Source organism: Epinephelus fuscoguttatus, linkage group LG12, assembly GCF_011397635.1.
Source record: "Epinephelus fuscoguttatus linkage group LG12, E.fuscoguttatus.final_Chr_v1".
Classification (NCBI taxonomy): Eukaryota; Metazoa; Chordata; class Actinopteri; order Perciformes; family Serranidae; genus Epinephelus; species Epinephelus fuscoguttatus.
The window spans coordinates 4,467,427-4,487,903 of NC_064763.1; the positions used below are offsets into that span (position 1 = coordinate 4,467,427).

Here is a 20,477-nt window from a genome sequence, read left to right on the forward strand (position 1 = left end):
AGAAAGTCAAACTAAGTTCAACTCAACAAGTTTGTTCTGTGTCACAGGGATCACAGACATACTGTATGTCTCCTACATTGTCAAGAGCTTTCTCTCCTCTAATTTAGTTGTCCACTTTGTACAAAGTTAAGTGTTTTTTACTTTTGTGTGAGGGTTTTTCATAACACCTTGAAAATTAAATCATATGAACTCAACATTTGAGGCTCTGTTAGAACAGTAGGAGGCAGTTTGACAGTCAGCCTACTGGCAACGTGCTGAAAACACCAGTCATCTATACAGGAGACAGTGAACTGCAGCCCTGATGTAATATACCATGTAACAGAATGAGAGCTTTGTGTTAGATCAAGCATCATACAGCTGATATTTTGCATGCATCTGAATAATCTAAAGAAAAGAACGAGGAAGTGTGTTTTGCAGCTGCATGCCTGTATAATGTACTGTACAATGTAGCGTGTGAAATAGAGTATGGTGAATGTGCTAGGAAAGGTAGTATCAGCACTGCTTCTATCTGGAGCTCGTATGTACGGAGCCTAGGTTTGGTTGAAGGTGGCAGTGCTGTTTGGGCTGAGAAAGCCATGTGTAAGTAAGGAGGAAATCCAGGAAGAGGAATGTTATTTAAGTGTGGGAGTGACCTATTTGAATCCCTTTTGTATGAGACCATGCTGCAAGGTGTGTGTGTTTGCTGATCCTGTGAGTTTATTTATCTCCTTTAACTTTAACTTATACTGTAGTTATGCTATGTTGCATGTGAAATAGAGTATGGTGAATGAACTAGGAAAGGTAGTATCAGCACGGTCACTACCTGGAGCTCGCATGTATGGAGCCTGGGTTTGTTGAAGGTGGCAGTGCTGTTTGGGCTGAGAAAGCCATGTGTAAGTAGGGTAAAGGAGGTTGTTGGGTCGATGCGGGGAGCAGTGAGACCTGGCATTAGGGGAGTGTCTCTGGGATGCCAGAGATCATTGTCTAGCCTCCTGGAGGTGTCGTGGGACCAACTAGACGAAACACTGGTGAAAGGAGGTTCCCACCCGATGACCCCAAAGACATGTTAGTTATCACTGCTCATTGGTCTGTATAGTTAAGCCTTGCCATAATAGCTTATCATAGAGCTTAGGAGGTTATTCACTGAGTGCTGATCCTTTCTCTAGAGCACAAACTTCTTGTGTTTATTTGAATTAATGGAGCAGAACGCCATGTTGTCTGAAACATAAACACACATAGCTGCTGGTTAAATGTCTGTGCTTAGAAGCTTTGCAACAACACAATGGGCCTCATGCAGAAGCATTCTCTTAAATTTCTCTTAATTATCTGTTAAGAGAAAAAATAAGAGAAGTCCACTCCAGATAGACCAGACGCTCTTAACCATCCTAATCTGCTCTTACTCAGGTGTGCTGAATGTTGAATCCTACTTGATCATAAGTAATCTACAAAGTTGTACAAAACGATCTGTGGGCTCTACACACTGGCTAAGCTTACAACACAGGCTGAGTTGTTAGTATGTAATCACAAGCAGCCTCCCCCAAACAAAGGTGCTGCCCACAACAACAGTCACTTGTTGGAACTGCAGAGCAACACTTTACACAAGGGACTTTGCATAGTTTCACAGCCCAGGACCAAAGCACCAGGAAATGATCTGAGATCCTCGGGAACAGGAGGACAAATCTTAGTCTGTCTCACACATTTTCTCTCCATTTCCCATCCTCTCTCCTTCACATAACCAGCTGTCTTGGCTCATGTATGCTCACAGCTGCCCAAATCACTGGTCCCCAGACATGACGAAGGCCTGCAATGAAGAGGGAAACAGAGGGGGCTCTACATCTGGGTCAGTAACTGGTAGGTCTATTGGGCTGTCAGGGGAGGAAAGAAGTCTCGCTGTTATTTTTTCATCCAAAACTCACAACTCTTTATTTTCACATTGATGTCAACAAAAGAGTCTATTTTCACTGAGAATAGAGTAGTCTCTGTTCTCTGATTCCACTGCAACACAACCACATGGACTGAAGGACAGATAACTCCTAGCTTCTATCGCCTCGATTTTAACCGAAGCAAAGCAGCATGTTAACAATTTCCATAGTTTTACTGAAAAACAGCAAAGGTTAGTGGTGAGCAGAGTGGATCTAGGCAGAGCAAGCATATTTTTCCAATGCTGTGTGTCTCCCTGCAGGAATGTGCTCTTTCAGTCACCATGGAGAGGGAGACAGAGATTCTTACTGTTGCAGGACAAAGCTTAACGCACAATGGATGGGTTTACAGGCCCCCTCATTGTAAAAGGATTAAATAAATCAAGGCTGGTTGAGACCTAGCGCCACGGCACCCCTGCCGTGGCCTTTCAGACTCCACCAAACAGACACACAAACACAGCTGGCCCTCTTCCAGACACAGGGTACATTCAGCAGCTTTGAGAAATGCTGTAGTAACCTGGCTCACCCCTGAACTCATTTGCATACACCTTGAGGGGCAAAACAGAAAAAGAACAGGGGCTGCAGGGAGAAGATATTTCTCTTTTGAGAGAAACTTTTAGCAGGGTTTTATTTTTACACCACTACATCTTATTCCAAGTGTTTTATGTATAGTTTTTTTCTTCTACAGACAAATGCCATGCAACATTAATTCTGACAAAACCTGAAACACATCTAAAATACAACTGCATGATATAAAGGATCTTACAATGCAGAAGGAATCAGCAGGACTTGAAGTAACAAACTTTAAAAGGGGAATATGGCCACACATGTGTACACACACACGCACACACGCACGCACGCACGCACACACACACACACACACACACACACACACACACACACACACACACAGGGGAAAGAAAGACCTATTTCCACATTACTGTGTCATAAATGCTCTACTATTACTGCACAGCAAGATGTGGTTTATAGTGAGTCTTACTGGCCCACCGTCAGAGTGCAGAGAGAAAGGATTAAGTGTGTTGAAGGTCAAAGACAGGACAATCTGTTATGTTGTGAAAGGTCATCCTTTTGGAATGGAACAGCAAAAAATACACAACATTTATCCCCAGTGTTAACGGTCCAGTGCGTAGGATTTAGGGGTATTTATTGGCAAAGATAGAATGTAATATAATAAGTATGTTTTCTTTTGTGTATAATCACCTGAAAATAAGAACTGTTGTGATTTTTTTTTACCTCGCAATGAGCCATTTATAGCCACATACAGAGCAGGTCCTTTTCTTATTCATTGCCGTTTCTTGTATTTTTGTACTTTTTTTTTGCATACCTAGTTTTTTAAGTTTTTAAATCTTTAAATGTTTAATTTGACTCTTTCTCCTTGACTGCTGTAACACTGGAATTTCTCAATTGTGGGATCAATAAAGGTGTATCTTGTCTTATCTTTTAATGGAGATCGCCATGTTGCATCGGTATGTTTCTACAGAAGCCCAGAATGGAACAAACAAACACTGACTCCAGATAGGGCTATTTGCATTTTCGCATCTGTGACCGTTGTTAGAAGCCCATGTGCAATGAGCAGCATTGGAGTTACACTGGTTTGTAATGTAAAGCTGCTTTATTCAGTGTTTTGACTGGTTTAAATCATTGGGGTCCGTTTGAGAAAGAGACCTCTGTGGATAATTCAGCTCCAGGTAAAAACCTCCTAAACAATAAACGCAGCAGGAATTATAATTGAGAGAAATTTTAGCTGGTTACAATCTGTAATCCTCACCACTAGATGCCACCTAATACCCCTAAATCTTACACACTTCACCGTTAAACTCCTGTGACAGCGGCGCAGACTAGTCCTATTAGAGTCACACAGTGCAAACACATCACTCAAGTTGCGGAGTGAATTTTTGGTTAGGGAGTGGCAGTGCAGCACACCAAAGATTTTTTGTCTACCTGAACTTAGGCTGTAGTGGTTTAGCGGGTCGGCCACCCATGCACTGTCCTGTATTACATTCTCCATCTCCAAGTCTGCATGCAGCCCGATGGACAGATGGACCCACAGACAGATGGATGGATGGATGGATGGATGGATGATGAGAGAATCAGCAGAGGGAGAGAAGCACTTGAAGTTAGATAACAGAGCAACTGTGTACTTTGGGTCTGTAAGGTCAGAAGCTTTGAAATACTTCGATGCTAGAGCAATAAACTGTTTTGTCAGTCTGCAGATTAAAGAAAAAAACATTTAGTAATAATTTATACTCAGTTAAAAAAAACTTTGCATTCATCAGTATAACAAGTTTTCTTAAATGACAGAACTTAAAGATTAAAGTTGTAATCCATAAGACTTTCATGAAATCACACCCCGTTTGATACGGCTTATGGTCGGCATTTTATCAATAGCCATTCAGTGTAATTACATTCCAAAGTTCCTCTCTCTATAGTAGTTTTGATGATTGGTGGCAGGGTCCGCCATTCCTGCATGAGATTCAAACTGCCGATCTTCGCCATTGAAATGACCAGCATGTAATCCAGCATTACTATTTATAATTTAACTGATGTCAGTCTCACTGTCTACTGCTGACTCTCCTTACACCGTCAGAGCTGTGTTAAGTTACTGCAAATGCTAACCCAGCATTTCCTGCTGCTGTTGGTTCACACTATGTATGTTCACATGACAATAGAGAAAATCCTTTTTTTGTGTTGGACTGACTAAAACTGGACTAAGATACATGTAAACACGCTAGTTCGACTGAAATCGTACTAAATCGAATTTCTCAAAGTCGGACTAATGCACCCAGATAATGTGATTGGGAGTCGAATAAAGCCTGATTTATGGTCCTCCGGCGTACCTACGACGTACCTACGACGTACCTACATTGTTGCTGTGACGCCGTCGTGAACCCTTCGAACTTCTCCGTCACTCCATTTCGTTGCGGTGCAATTCACCACCAGAGCGGTAGGGGGCTGCGTTCCTTTCCTGAATGGTTATTGTCGTCTCTAGTTGATTCTTTGTTTAGCTTCCGGCTTTTCCGGTCACAGAGAAATGAACGCGGAGCACAGACAGAAGACTCCGTCCGTATCCATATCCGTATTTAACGTTGAGCATAAATGGGCCTTAATACTGCAACATCTACATCGCAACAGAAGATGTTTAAAGACGGCGGGGATGGCGCAATCTGGAAATACGGAACCAGAAATGCGTTGCAACCAAGCAAACCAATCACAGCTCTCTCAGTCTGCGCTGGGTCTGCGTCGCCTCGACGTGTAGTTACATTTTTGGGGAGGTGCACGTCAGGCTACGCCAGGGGCTACGGCGAGCCTTCTGCGTAGCCACATACCCTACGACGTAGCGACGTCGTTGATTTAACGCAGGACCATGAATCAGGCTTAACTCCTGCATATATACAGTCATTCGGAAGCAAACTGGCCTAGGCACTCTGTGCATGCTCCACGGTTTTCGCCCTGGACTTTGACCTGAAGGTCAAATAAATGCGTGACAGAAGAGGAAGCCGGTAACAATGTGGAAAAATCTACACCCAGAGCCGTACATTTTTGGACAGGCAAAATTTACAGAGCTGTAAAGCTGTCACCATGGTATCACTTTTCCGGTAGCTAACTGTAGTAAACATGTTTATCGATTGTTTGGTCTGTGGCGTAATAGGTCAACCAGAAAGGGGTCCAGTACTAACAAGCTGAAAGGGGGCATATCGCCATCTATCGTAGCGGAGTCGGTCAATAAATTGATTCCCCTCCTGTGTTTGTATACTGGGACAAGGACAGCAGTCTAATTAAATGTCCTAGTTGAGCTATGACTGTAACTTGACTTAACTGTGCATGTAAACATACTGAGTGAAAGCAGTAAACTGGTGAAACGTGTGGTGGCTTTCATTGTGAAGCAGTCACAGAAAATGCAATGTATTTTTCCACCAGGGTTAGTGCTGACTATGATCGTTCTTCAAAACGGCTTCAAATAAAAAAGGTAATTTGTGGCATTTTTTGGCACAGTTTGAAATATTTTGGGGGGTAATGGAACAAGAGAGAGCAACCACAGCGGACTGTTAGACGAAGGGCTGCAGGTGACAAGCTGCACACCTGCAACTCCTCAGCAAATGTATCAATAACATTTACAGTTTCCTGCTGTTGTATGGAAAACTACTCGCACCCTGTGCAGCATAAAATCAGACTGCATGATGGAAAAAGGTATATTTTTGACCAAAGCCTCTTTTTGTTGGCTGGGCTGTAAAATGATGCTCCAGTTACTCTCCTGTAATATTTCTTACAAATTAGCTTTTGAGGGTGTTTTTGCGACGCCTATAATTCTGCAACCAGTACTGTTCTTACTAGTAAGCACAGGTATCGTCAAACCAACCGGGACTAAAGTCTTAAGGATTATAACTTTAACTACATCCAAACTCAAAAGAACAATATGTCATACAAGTCCAAATGTGCAAATGCATTTTGTGTGTGGGTGGGTGAAGGTAGAGTGAGTGGACAGGTGGATGGAGTGTGTATACCAACACGCACAGGGGGGGAAGAGACTCCAAGAAGCAGGCTGCAGGCCAGAGCAGGGGGAGGCTGAGACAGAGGAGTCACAGTCAAATGCAACAATTCAAGACACATGCTAATACTACTGTACATCCAACAACAGTATTAATGATGCATCACAGTGGAGAACAAGCAGACAGCTTAAACACCATTACATTGAGTTAGTTGCTCTGCCACTGCTAATGAACTTGATCCAGGATCTGCTCATTTAGAGTCATGTTATTTTTATTGACAACAAGGTATCTGCAGGTTTTAGAAAAACAAATATTCATCGGTTATGTGTTTTGTTATGTGAATTACTTATTTCTGATTGAACATGGCTAAAGACATTAACTAAGCAATTACACAGATATATAAAAATAATCACTTAAAGAGAAAAATGAAAATCAGTTTGTCTTTAGAATATTTAAATAACATACTTGACCTGCAGACACTTTGTAAAGAATAAAAAAGGATAATAGATAAATAATGACACGTGCAATAGGCAAACAAACAAACAAACAAAAAAAAACAGCAACGTGCACTGAAACATTGCTGAGCACTGGTGGGGGGTGGGGGTGGCAGGCAGATTGAGTTGGGGAATCTGGAGTGTGCTGTGCGTGCACTGCGACTGTTAACTCGACACCGCAAGATGCATTTCTGATCAGCCATACGCTCTGAAAGGCTCAAAAACGTGGGTCTGAAACTTGACTGGTACATCAGATAACATGGGCGTCTAAAAGCACCCAAAATTTGGTGCTTTATAATGATATCCCTTCGCGCATAATTGTGGATCTTGTGGGGTTGGCATTTTTCTTTGCTGTGTCACCACTTAAGGCAGACCCTGGAGTCTCGGGGGCTTTTCGATGGTTAGAAACCCTGGCTCCACTCGCCCACCCCAAAGCCAGCCTGATGGCTGTGACAGTGAGTCATATTGGTTAGATCAGTCTTTGGATTTGGAAGACTTGGACGTGATTTGTTTTTTTTTTTTTATCAAATAAGCTCGGTCACAGGAACATGTCGTGAGCTGCAGTGTATAATTCAGTGTGTGAAGAAGTGAGGGCAAAGTTCAACATCATCTAAAGTCATCTGAGTCTCAAGTATCACAGCTGCCAAATGTTAGGAAGTGTTCTCTTTGATTCCAAGAGGGTTTATGTTATACATCTGTCTTTGACGCTCTCAGGAGTGTGCTAAAGAGCTTATCTGTTTGCTCTGGACAGCAATAGATTAGCACAGTTATTTGCAGAGGATTTGCACACTGCTGAGTCAATATAACATAATAAGCCGGCTATTTCAGGGCATGCTGTGTCAGAATAATCCATTTCCTTTCACTGTAACATGCTCAGAAATTAAAGTCTTTATACTGATGATTATGTACTGTGATTCAGTTCTATAAAAACAGGCAAAACTTTTAATGGGGCTCTGTACATTGGTTTCATTTTCAGATTGGCCAATATCTATATCTCCACTGTATTCACACATTCAACATTATGAAATGATGGTGTGTGAAGATATACTAGAAATCCACTATAGAGACAAAATCTATTCCATGACACAAATATGTCAAATCAGCAATAATATTTGTGGGCAACGTGTGAAACACACCTACGACATAACCGCTTCCTGAACATACAGCCAAATCAGTGAGACATTAACTGCCATCAGTGATAACTTCCTTCCAACACATATCCTGTGAATGGTTTAAGAGGAGGAGGAGGAGGAGGAGTACCTGGCTTTGGCACCGTGTTGGTCATGGACTGCGGCACTTTATCATTTATGAGCTCCACACACTCACTGGGAAAGAAGCCAACCTGGAGACAGTACAGGAGTGAGAAAGGCAGGGTGAGGAGGGAGGAAGTACAATCAGATTTAGAAAATAAAATGAAGACAGAGAGAGAGAGACATGACACAGTATCTCCGCCGAGGTGTGCTTGTCATATGGTGTGAGAATGACTATATCACTCACATGGTACATATTAAATGCATTTGTACACCAGCTTTGGTGCGGCTCTGTTTTCAATATAAAATGTATTTAAAAACCCTGAATTTAAATCGTTCATTGTATAAAACAGCCAGATGTAACCCTGTGGCAAATGGCAGACACACACATAACCTCTCACTGACTGGCTGACTGACTACCTCCTAATGGATACAGATGGTACTGCAGTTTTGTGCATTTGCTGCTCAGGTAGTTCCCCAACACATGTCCTTTGAGTTCAGTCATTAGTATGGATCTAGCAAGCTTAAATCTCATACAAAAAAGGCTGCAGGTACAACTTCATTTATATAGCACCTTTCATACAAACATGCAGCTAAAAGTGCTTCACATGGCAAAACTGGAATGACACAGGCACAACACAAACTAACAAAAACATTATTAAAACTCCACAGAATAAAAAGAGAGTGAATAGATAAATAAAAAAGAAAAAAATGAACAGGAGAGATAAAACAAGGTAAAAAAAAACAATGGTTAAAACTTGAAAATCAAGGCTATAATGTTACTCCACATTAAAAGCTGATTAAAAAGATAGGTCTTTAATTTACGTTTAAAAAAAGAGAGCTCGCCATTCTAATATCCAGCGGTGAGAGGTGAGAGGTGAATTCCACAGTGTAGGGGCATAAAAACAAAGTGCTCTCACCAGTACTTTTATGGGGCACATGAGGAACATTTAAAAGTAAAGCAGTGGAGGACCTTAGTGATCTGGCTGGAACATAAAATGATTGAAAATCTCTAATGTATGGATGGACAAGGTTATTTAAAGCTTTATTAACAAGTAAACAATCAATTCTAAAAGATACAGGTAGCCAGTGTAGTGACTTATGCAGTGGGGGGATGTGATCCATTTTCCTTGTTTTAGTCAACACTCTGACTACAGCCTACTGGACTAGCTGTAGTTTTCTTTCAGGCTTTTTGGGTAGTCCAGTGAAAAGGGAACTGCAACAGTCTGAACAGTTGGTGATAAAAGCATGAGTGAGTATTTTGGCATCTTTCTGGGTTAAAAAAGATGTGACCTTAGTTATGTTTCAAAGATGAATAAGGGATGTTTGAATGACCTTGTTAAAATGATAATTAAAATGTAAATGAGAGTCTAAAACCACTTCCAAGTTAGTAATATTAGTTGGCCTTGCTAAGGCCACCAAGCATTGAGTGCAGTTGGTTCAATTAAAAGAATCTGTTTTTTCTTCATTTAGCTTTAAAAAGTCAACATCTATCAGTTAAAAACAGCCTCCTCAGAGGAAGCAACTCCATAATTCAGAGGAAGGCAGCGGTCTCCAGCCACTGACAACTGCTCTGAAATACAACTGAAGTGATCAGTAGTGTCTGCCGGCTGCCACCCTGTCACTGAGCCTGACTGGCAGAGCCACTTCTTGTAGGAAGAGAGCCAAAACACACAAGAAGGGACAGCAGTGAGGGGAGGATGCAGCAGGTCAGAGGAGGTTCAGCCAGGCTTCAGTCTCAAAAGTAGGCCTTGATTGAAAATGTTTAGATGATGGGCAGTATTAATAATTTATTTATACTGCAATGTTCAAGACATGGGTTACTTTGTGTTTACTCTGACATGATGTCACCGTTGCTGTTTACTTTGAATTTGTGGCAGCATGGCAACAGATCATTACGCAGGAGGATGAGGACAGCTCAGCAGGCACAGGTCAGAGATCAACAAGCTCAGAAAAGAAATGATGATATAGTTATCTTAAATCTAAAACATTTACCTCGGTTACTATTCAAATCAAACTGATACTTTAACAACTACATAAAATATTACTCATAAAGTATTATCTTATCTTATGTCTTAATATTAATGCAGGGGGATTCACAGGAAATAAAAAGGGCCGAGGCCTGATAGGACACGTCCAAGTTAATTAAATCCAGTGGATATCATTCTAAGTTACAGTCTTTTTAGTACAGTATTCCCTCTTTGGGTTTCCCTTGATAATGTGTCAGTGCTGATTTGCAACACAAAGCACAATTTTTGTTGTAAAAACTGTAACTTTGGAAGATACTCACTTGATTCTGTCTTTATTTTGAAAAAAGCAAGTGCGGCAGTGTGACATGAGTGCCAAAACAGAGGACTGCAGCAACAAACGCAGTTGCTGTGTCCAGTCACATTCATGCAAGTAGACACACATTCCTGATAGCTTATGTTGTACTGTTTACTGTGTATTTCAACTGTTTACCTCACAATCATTGTGACAAAAGATAAAACAACTGCTGCTAACTTTTCAGAGATGTCAAACCCTGTCTATCAGTAAAGTGCATTCTTCTGTTACAGAGTGCTCCAGGAGTCCTAAAACCCTGAAATGAGATAGCATTTTAGCACTCCCGGTTCCCTCGTCTAGAAGTCAATGGGTTTTTTGAATGGGTTTTTGGTTAAATGCCCAAAATGTCTCGTTCTATGAAATATAATACATCTGTAAATACCCCACTGTGAATTTTGAAGCTTTTATGTTACTCAAAACATTTGTTTTTTTCCTCTGACAACTGTATTTAGGCTTCAAAAATGATCCAAAATCCAATGGAAAAATCTCATAGGCTTTTTGACAAGGGAACCAGAGTGACACTAACTTCGTCACTGGCCTATAGAAAATCATGCCCAGAGCTCTCTATTTAAACTTGTCTTTCTGGATCATATTACATGTCTCATCAGTACACCCCCACCATTGCAGCCCTGTCTTGTTTTTGTGCAGGGCTGCTTTCTGTCTGAATGTGCTCTTAGTAAATCAGGCCCACAGTATTATGTACATATTTGTCTGGGTGTAGCCATACACATACATTTAAAGTCTAGTTTAAACCAAAGATTTGCGATGACATGCAAAGCTTGACTCAAGCTGGCTCATGGTGTCCCCTGCAACTCAGCTGGTCAAATCGCTGTTGACTGGTTTTAGAATGTGAAGCACGTCACCTGTTTCAACAGCCAATCAGCTGGTTGTGAAGTCCGCTGTTCAAGTCAAAATGACTGCAGACAGTGTGTTGGCCCCTCCCCTACACACATACACATTCGCACTGAGTTATCATTGGCACTGGTTATTTATATTATTGTGGCATATTTATCATGAATATAGTCATGATGCTTGTTTTGTTTGTTTCTACTACAAACAAAACAATAGCCAGTATCTCACTATCACTATCCTCATTCATATTTTGACAAGCTTTAAATTATATTCTGCCACAAAATAAGCCTGAGAAGCTGAAAATCAGAACAGAAGTACAGAGAGTTGTTGCATAGAGATGATACACCATCTCATCTAGTTGCACTGGTGTGAACCGCCACATTTTTACAACCCTACAGAACAGCACATTGCAAGTTGCCTGTTTTGACTAGTCTTGCCACGAATCTTTGGTCTGAACTGGGCTTAACATGAACATAATAAATTGATCTATTATTATTAACCTCTGTTTCAGAACAGCTTGTAATACAATAAGATGTGAATCAGGGACCAGGCAGCACTTAAATTTATAATTATTCCTGCTAGGGGTGGGTGATATGACGATATTAGATCATGAATGATTAAAGCGTCTCCACGATCTGCTTTACAAAGAGATCGTTAGTATAGTGCTACAGTGCATATTCAATCAATTGCAGTTCTATGTGTGGTTCTATACACACATCTGGTAGCCCCTCCTCCTTTGTATTTGGAAAAGAGGATGACAACATGAAGGGGTTGGTCCCTAGAAAACATTCATCATCAGTAATATGGAATTGGTTTAGATATTTCAAAACTGATACCGTGCAAATAACAGTTATTTGCAAAGTCTGCAAGATTTGATGCAAGATCTCTAAGATAAGGTTCACGAAAGAGTATGCTGACAGTCAAACAGTGAGGGGATCCTACATTAGTGCATCGGCAGCAGCTGTTGTCATTCTATTTATTTTTATTCTACTTTTCATGTTAATTAGAATGTTACATACTGCTACCTTAAAAACAGCATGAATACACTAGTTTTGCTGAGGAATTGTGTCTGATAAGTTACCTCACTTACAGTTCCTACCAAATGTTAGATGTTTTAATGTTATGTATGGAGGGTGCACTGACTTTACTTGAGTGTTGTTTTCCTTTTGAAACTAAGGTTCAATTTGGGAGTTATTCAAACGTCTCTCAATGTACTTGAATGCAAGTCTAAACCACGTCACATTTCCCGTGGAATGTGCGTACTTTAGAACTGAACACTTGATTAAAATGTAAATGAAAAGGTACTTTGGCCATAATGATCTGTTATTCTTTCTCCTTTATGTTTTTGTTCAGATACTTCAACCAACAGGAATTCTAAAGTCCATCACTGTTAAACCTATCCCCTTTTAGCTTAATTGACACTTAATTCCCTATACAGGATCTTCCGACGGTCCTCCATAAACCATTCAGACAGATTTTTGAAATATCAAAACAGTGTAAACAGTACTGTAGACAGCTACGACAGATTCTCAAATTTCCAATGTTCATGAACTGAACTGAATTTTAACATAGTTTGAAATCTGCCTTTACATGTAACCCTTGTGACTGTCAAAACCAGACTGTGGTTTCTCACTTAGCAGGTAGCTTCACAAAATCATGACCTGCTCTTGGTGTCTGTGGTTGTGAGTTTGAGCCATGAGTGATGCTGAATCAACCTCCTAATGCATACTCAGGTGCTGTGTGGTTAATAGCACATAGATAATTTGAGAAGTTTTCAAAAAGTTAAGGTCTGGGCAGTGTTACCGAGGGACCCTCCTGTATTTCTCCATTGTCTTCCTTCTCTTCCATTCTTTAAACTACCTCCTCTTGCACCTATTCCTTCTTCCTCCTAAAAATGCCCTGCCCAAACTCACCGCAGCAGCAGCTAGAATTCAACAGTTTCTTTTCTTAGAGCCCAAAATAAAATTCTTCTTTTCACTTCATTCCACTGAAACCTGAGAGTACCATTAGGACATAAAATGTTTTGACTACATGATGCTGAGAGCTGAAACAGGCAGAACAAAAATTGTAACAAAAGTCCTAAAAAGCATAAGTTTACATGTGTTGTTGGACTGTACTAAAGACTGTGCAAGACTATGAATCAGTTCAGCGTTACAGAGAGGGGGCACACACCATGTAATGACCTTCACAGGAAAGAGGATTTGTATCTTGCTATGTCTTTCAAAAAACTGAATATTTGAAATCTGCCTTTCCAAAACAAAGTTCTCTCCTTGTCCTTGAAACTAGAACAAATCAAAAGTTTACAGCCAGAGGAAAGACAGAAAATGAAAAACCTATGTGGATGTGTGTTTGTGAGCTGCATACCTGAAAGCCATGCTTGCCCCTCCACCATGTGGTGTCCTCTTTAGGGGGCATGTCAATCACTGACACAATGTCACCAACCTGCAGAGGGAAGGAAGGCAAAAGATGTGTTTGATTGTCCCTTCACCTTTTGTCGATGGAAGACATCAGTGATTGCTGATGCTGAAGGCATTATATAGTGAGGCTTTAACTTTCAGTTGCAGTTTTATTAAGGAGTGTTCTGAGTGAAGTGACTTGATGTCTAAAAATGTACCAATTCAGGTGCTGAGTTTGCTCAGAGTGAACATTTGTATTTGAAAGACATGTTTATTGCTCCTGCAGTTCTTTTTCGCTTTTTCTCCATCTCTGTCTGCCAGCAACAGATGACGAGTATCTGCGAAGAATTCTAGTAGAATCTCAGTATATTTAGAGACAGCGCGTGAGTGTGTGTGTGTGTGTGTGTGTGTGTGTGTGTGTGTAGGTGTGTGTGTGTGTGTGTGTGTGTGTGTGTGTGTGTGTGTGAACTGTTGTTGTTGTCACCTCAAAGGACAGCTCGTCTGAGGCCTGGGCAATGTACCGCTTGATGACATGGGCAGCAGCAATAGCTGGCACATTGATAGATGACTCTTCATGAACCAGCAGATGATTTCCCTTATTGTCAACCTAGTATACACACAAACAAGACTTACACTTCATTTCACAACAGTGGCAGCTTTTGGCTGATAAATGACAAAATAATAATCCTGCCATAGAAACAGCAACTTCTTTTCGACCAGCTTATTCAAGTATTTTTATTGTTGAGAACAATAATAGCTAGGATGGTTAGAAACTGCTGCTCATGTCTTCTACAAGTTTGTAATCTTAGAGCTATACTGTAGTATTGCCTACTTAAATATTTGCCTACTTTTCCAAATGAATTGATGCTTTGCTTTTTGCAATATGCCATTGTGATTTTTTTAGATATTTCTCTTTGCTGCATTACACAACTGTGCAGTGTCTTAGATCGCCTGTTCAGAGCAGGAATATTTCCACATTATGCTGCCTCTCCGTGCTGTATATAAGGTATGATTGTGGAATAAAGCCCTGTTTCCACCAATCCCTTTTGGTATAGTACCGTTGGAACCAAAAGTAACCCTTCAGACATGGCACCTAGACCCTAGGTCTGTTTAGCATTTTTTACTGCTAACAGTACTCTTAAGCGTGGGCAGGATTGCTATCACTCACTGCTCCGTCCAGCACTCGCAGTATTTCCTCTTCACTGGTGACACAGATGAAAATCTGCACCTCATTTATCATCCACAGAACGGAGTTGCATGCCGACATTATCAGAACATATTACAGTGGTGGAAAAAAGTTTTCAGACACCCCATGCATTTGTGAAATATTGCATTAAGAATCACTCTTAGGTCTTCAAGTGCAATTTCTTTTAGTACAGTCACAGCCAAAATACTAAATAAATCCTAAAAAAGCCATTAAAAACTTAAAATTGATTGGTTCCATAAAAATACATAAGAAATTTTGAGTATTGGGTCATTTTAGTACCACTGATGAAGGTCGTTCTTTTTATTAAAAGACACAATTTTTGTTGCCAAGCTTCGTGTCTACATAAAGCCAGCACATCTGAAAGTTCTTCAGACACAAAAATGGCTAAAACAAGGAACCTAACGCAGGAAACATGCCTGAAGATAAAGATTCTCAGCCAGGAAGGGTACAGCTGCCGCTAGATAGCCAGGAAGTGCAGATGCAGTCCTTCAGCAGTTGGATACACTCTGCAGAAATACAGACCAACCAACAGCTTGGAAGACAAACCAAGATCTGGGCGTCCAAGGGTTTCTTCAGCAAGAAATGACTGCATCCTGATCCGCATGTGGAGGCAAAACCGCCGAATGACATCACAGAAGCTTCAGCAGCAGTGGTCAAACCAAACTGGTGTCCAGTGTTCCACCCACACTGTACGTGGCCGACTTTTAGATCATGGCTTAAGGTCCTACAAGGCTATCAAGAAGCCCCTGATCAATGAGAGACAGAGGTTAGCCCGGCGTTGTTGGGCCCAGGCACACAAGAACTGGACAGCCAGGAATTGGAAGAAGATTTTGTGGTTAGATGAGTCCAGTTTCCAGCTTTATCTTCCTCCTACTAATGTGAGGGTACGCAGAAGGCCAGGCGAAGCATTATCTCCAGCATGTACAGTACCTACTGTCAGGCATGGTGGAGGCAGTATCATGGTTTGGGAATGAATGAGTGCTGCTGGTGTTGGTCATCTCACTGTCTGTGATGGCACATTGAACTCTACCAAGTATTGTACCATTCTCGAAACCCACATGCTCCCTTCTGCGTGTGCACTGTTCTGTCAAGGTAAAAACTGGATGTTTCAACAAGATAATGCCCCTTGCCACACATCCAAGGCCAGTAGAACCTGGCTGCAGGAGCACAGTATCCAGGTCTTAGAGTGGCCAGCTCAATCCCCGGACATGAGCCCCATTGAAAATCTGTGGTGGATTATCAAAAGGTCTGTTTCAAAGCATAAACCAAAGAATTTAGAAGAATTAAAAGCAGTAATTCAAGAAGAATGGGACAAGATTACCCCTCAACAGTGTGAAAGGCTCGTGGGGAACATGCCAGCCAGGATTAGAGCTCTACTACGTGCCAATGGCAGGACTACTAAATATTAATTTGATGATGTGATGGTTTATTTATTTTTTGTTCAGTTTTGAACACATTCTCTCTAGTTTTTCTTGTAAACAATAAACAAAAAAATATAATTTGTATTTGTTTGTATCTGTCTAATGCAGCCACACCTTTTGAAACACAAAAAAGATTTTTCCACAAATATTTCATGATAATATTTGAGATTGTGTAAAATTTTAAGGGTGTCCGAAAACTTTTTTCCACCACTGTAGAACAGGCTGCAGTGAGAATCTTTCTCCACGGGATATTTAAAAATAGCATGTTTGTGCATTTAGTCCTTTTTAGTCAGACACAGGGGTTTAGTGATGCCGTGGCACAGAGCAACAACGCTCTGAGCCACTTTTTTTTCTCTCCAAGTGAGGATTAGAATATATGCAGTTCACAAAATCTGGTCAAAATTAATAAATATTTTAAGTGCTTAAAGATCCACTCATTACTCAAAGTGCCCGTCATCCAAGAGAGACAATGAAAGCTAATGGAATGGTCAAAGTTGTCAGATTGAAATTTAAGGTGTGCTGATGGATTGATGTTGTCAACTCATGCATTGAGGAACATTACAAGTAAACGTGCCACCTTCAAAGTTGCTGCCAGTCAGTCCAGTGAATTTAATTTTTTTTTCCCTCAGACTACAGCTGCTGTGAGAGGCAGCAAAACATCCTTTATTTTTATAGCTGTAGTTTACTGATGTATGTAAGACTTGCCACAGTATGAACAGAGATTACATAAGCCTCAAAACCAGCAACAACTCAGCCCTGAGCAAGAGTGACCGTCCTCTATTGACCAGTCAATGGACTGCCGTGTTTCCAGCTCCACATTTGAGCACCAGATCTGTGTGCTAGGTACCCCAACAGAGGGTTGACCAAAAACGGGGATGCTTAGGATTGGTTCCATAGGTACCATCCACAACTTTTCACGGTGGAAACTGAACAGGATTTTTTATTTCATAGACTGTCTCATGTACTATTGAGAATGTGTGGATATAGTGACGGTTTTTTTTAATAAAAGTTACAACAAAAAAAAAATAACTTTTTTGACAGATGACAGTGCAGTCTTACCTCCATCCATGTGAGGGCAGGCCCACAGTTGATCTTGTTGTCAGCGATGGCTGAGAGCCGGGAGAGGTAAGCCAACAACATCTGAGAAACTGACTAACATGGCAGAAAACACACACAGGCCAGTTAGAGTCATTACATTTACTTCAGATAATACCATTCACTGTATGCAATAATCCACACCTAACACACTGAACACTACATTTAGCTGCTACAATGGTGTTAATCATTACCATTAAAAATCATCAGCTCCTTTAGTTATGTGTTTCCTGAGTGACAAGGGCAGCTAATTACACAGCTGAAGAGTGTTGCATGGTAGTAAACCAATTGAAATGACATTTAGGGCTATGATTTCATGTTACAAGGGAACATTTCTGCACATTTCACTTAATGATGACACTTAACTTTACTGTGAGGAAAGGGTAGACGGCAGGTTAGGCTTTAGTGGCTGAACTCTCTCTCTCTCTCTCTCTCTTTCTCTCACACACACACACACACACACACACACACACACACACACACACACACACACACACCCTGGTCAAAAACTGGTTTTACCTGTTTGGATTGATACCTAGCAAAATGTCACCTTGTGCATTCCAAACACAAAAGCCATGTAGGTCATATTGGATATCAAAGCACAGCAACAGGTTTCATCTGATACCTGATACTTTTTTATCTTGTATTTTTCAAGTATACTGGCAGCTACCATTCATTCAATTTAGGGGCTGACCAAGCACTGACTGGTTCAGTGAGAGCATACATCAAGCTCTGTGAGATGCATTACTGCATACTGTATTAAAATAAAAGGTCCTTTCATGAGCCTTTACCTGTGGCCAATATTTATTTCTAGTTAAAATGTGAAGAAAATGGGATCTAAATCCAGTAAAGTGTCATACTGCATTATTTTGCTTACAGCCCTGAAAGTGTGTAGATGTGTGTTTTCAGCTCTTGCCTCTGACTGGTCAGTCAGACTGTCCAATCGAGGCAGCTCAGGCAGCTGTGAGAACCGTCGGTCGTAGATGCAGAGGTGGAGGTGCTTGTCCAGGACACGGAAATCTTCATAGCTGCGCTTCACAATCCAACTTCGGCCCTTCAGAGCAACAAAATTAAAATTTACAAAAAAACATGACAAAACCCTCCCTTAAATTAAACCAACAATGCATCATAAAACCCATAGAAAAACATAGAAACATTACAATACAATATATTTAACAGGCACTTCAAAAGGAGTGCTGCACAATCACTGTGTCAATGCAGCAAACGCCGTATAATTAGTAGTGACAGCACGCACAATATTTCAGGACACTCCAGGTGCGTGCCCATTACCCATAATACTAATTCAGTGTGTTTTACACTGCCTCCAGGTGTTTCTAAAGAACAGACTGATATTTTAGCCTAATGGGTGCATTTTCCCAACTTTCAGGCAGTAATTAGTTTCCTTTCATTTCAGAACAATATGATAATCAACTGGCTGAAAGTTTTGAGGGCTCTTTTGGCTTGGTGCCTTTTGGTGCCGGTGGGTGCTTGGAAGGTAGAAAAAGGGTTTTATCAACCTAAAAATACAGCATGCTTATAGCATGCTTTGGAAATCATCTGCAGTAGTGTACAATGTGTCTTTACTTGCGATTTACTGCAACTATGTGATCTGCAGTAAGAGATAAAACGTGCACACAACCATTGTACTCGAGTTCATAAAGCACAAATTCACACAGAGTGTTCAGTGCCCCATTGCCTCAGTTGTCCCAGTGTTGAGTCTGCATAGCCATGTGGAAGCTTAAGTTTTTCTTCATCTGTCTAGCTTTTTTTTTAATCTGTCCAATAGAGCCTTCTGTGTTGCAAATGCAGACTCCTCTTCCTCTGTAAGTCAAATTAATTGTGGAGTTCCCCAAGGGTCCATTCTTGGCCCACTGTTGTTTTAAATTTACATGCAGGTGATACCAAGCCATGATGTTTTCTTCAACTGCTGTGTGGATGACACAATAATATACTTTTCATTGCAATCCAACAACTCTAGCAGTATAACCTTTATTCCTTCCTTACTGTGACTACAATAAATATTTTTTTTTATATTAACAATGGATCACGTGACAACTTGTAGTAGTGACAAACCCACAGATAATTATCACCCAAACAGTTTCCCACACATTTTCATAGACAAAGTTTCAAAACTTTTCCATGACTTTTCAAGGACCCATAATATAAATATATTGTTTTCTTGCCCTACTTATCTTTAATCTTAAATTTTAATTATAGCTGCTGCGCAGCAATGGTCAGGGCCGGGTAATTTTAGGCAAAATTGGCAATTCTGAGCAACGAGCAGAGTGTAGGAAGATGAAAAAAGGTGGCATTCTAAGCATAAGAGACTATGCTCTATCTCACTGAGCTAATTGACAAGTGACAGTTCATGTGTGGCTTCGCAAATTGACTAAGCCAAGCATCAGGGTGCCAGACAGTAGCCATCCATGCCATGGAAAAGCAAATTTCAAAGTGAAAGTTCCAAAGCTGTAGCACATATGGTTGATTTGTTATGAATTTTCAAAGTTTTGAGTACTATTGTCTTGTGTTTCCAGTTGAGGACATCTGGCATGGGACTGGACCTTTATGAAAAGTTTGGGTAGATTTCTCATATGAAAATGTTGCATGAGCTGAGGCTTGAGGCTCACAATCTTCAACACCAAGAACCATTCTCTATCTCACTGAGCTAACAGGCAAACAGAAATGTCACATGTAGCTTCACAAACTGACTAAGCCAGTCACCTGTGTGCAAGACAGCAGCTGTTAGTGTGTAAAAGCAGATTTCCAACAATCAAAAATTCAGTTATTAAGAAAAATCCAAAAATACACAAATTGCATCTAGACAGCATGGAGATGTTGGTAATTTGTTTTTAACAATGATTTATTGGCTCCATAAGTGAAAAACTGATGTTTAAAAATGCCATTTTTGCATTGACTTCAATTGTTCGCATGAGAGTGAAATTCAAAATGCTGTAAAAAAAAATTCAGTTTTTGAGATAAAATTCTGATATTTTCCAAACATCATCTACCATGACTCCAACATTTTTTTCATTTT

General features: G+C 40.6%; 1 protein-coding gene across 4 annotated transcripts in view; it reads right to left on the reverse strand.

The window, feature by feature from the left end:
* arhgap32b (Rho GTPase activating protein 32b) overlaps positions 1–20,477 on the reverse strand; it is a 198,347-nt gene that overhangs the window by 36,308 nt on the left and 141,562 nt on the right. For 2 of the 4 annotated variants that reach the window (XM_049591463.1, XM_049591466.1), the window contains 7 exons: positions 18,360–18,497; positions 17,408–17,500; positions 14,205–14,327; positions 13,689–13,766; positions 8,161–8,242; positions 6,432–6,482; positions 3,861–3,935 (listed from right to left, as the gene is read on the reverse strand). In XM_049591463.1, the coding sequence (XP_049447420.1) occupies positions 3,861–3,935; positions 6,432–6,482; positions 8,161–8,242; positions 13,689–13,766; positions 14,205–14,327; positions 17,408–17,500; positions 18,360–18,497 (640 nt within the window). The remainder of the gene's footprint in view (positions 1–3,860; positions 3,936–6,431; positions 6,483–8,160; positions 8,243–13,688; positions 13,767–14,204; positions 14,328–17,407; positions 17,501–18,359; positions 18,498–20,477) is intronic. The other 2 variants (XM_049591464.1, XM_049591465.1) reach the window with 2 other exon arrangements.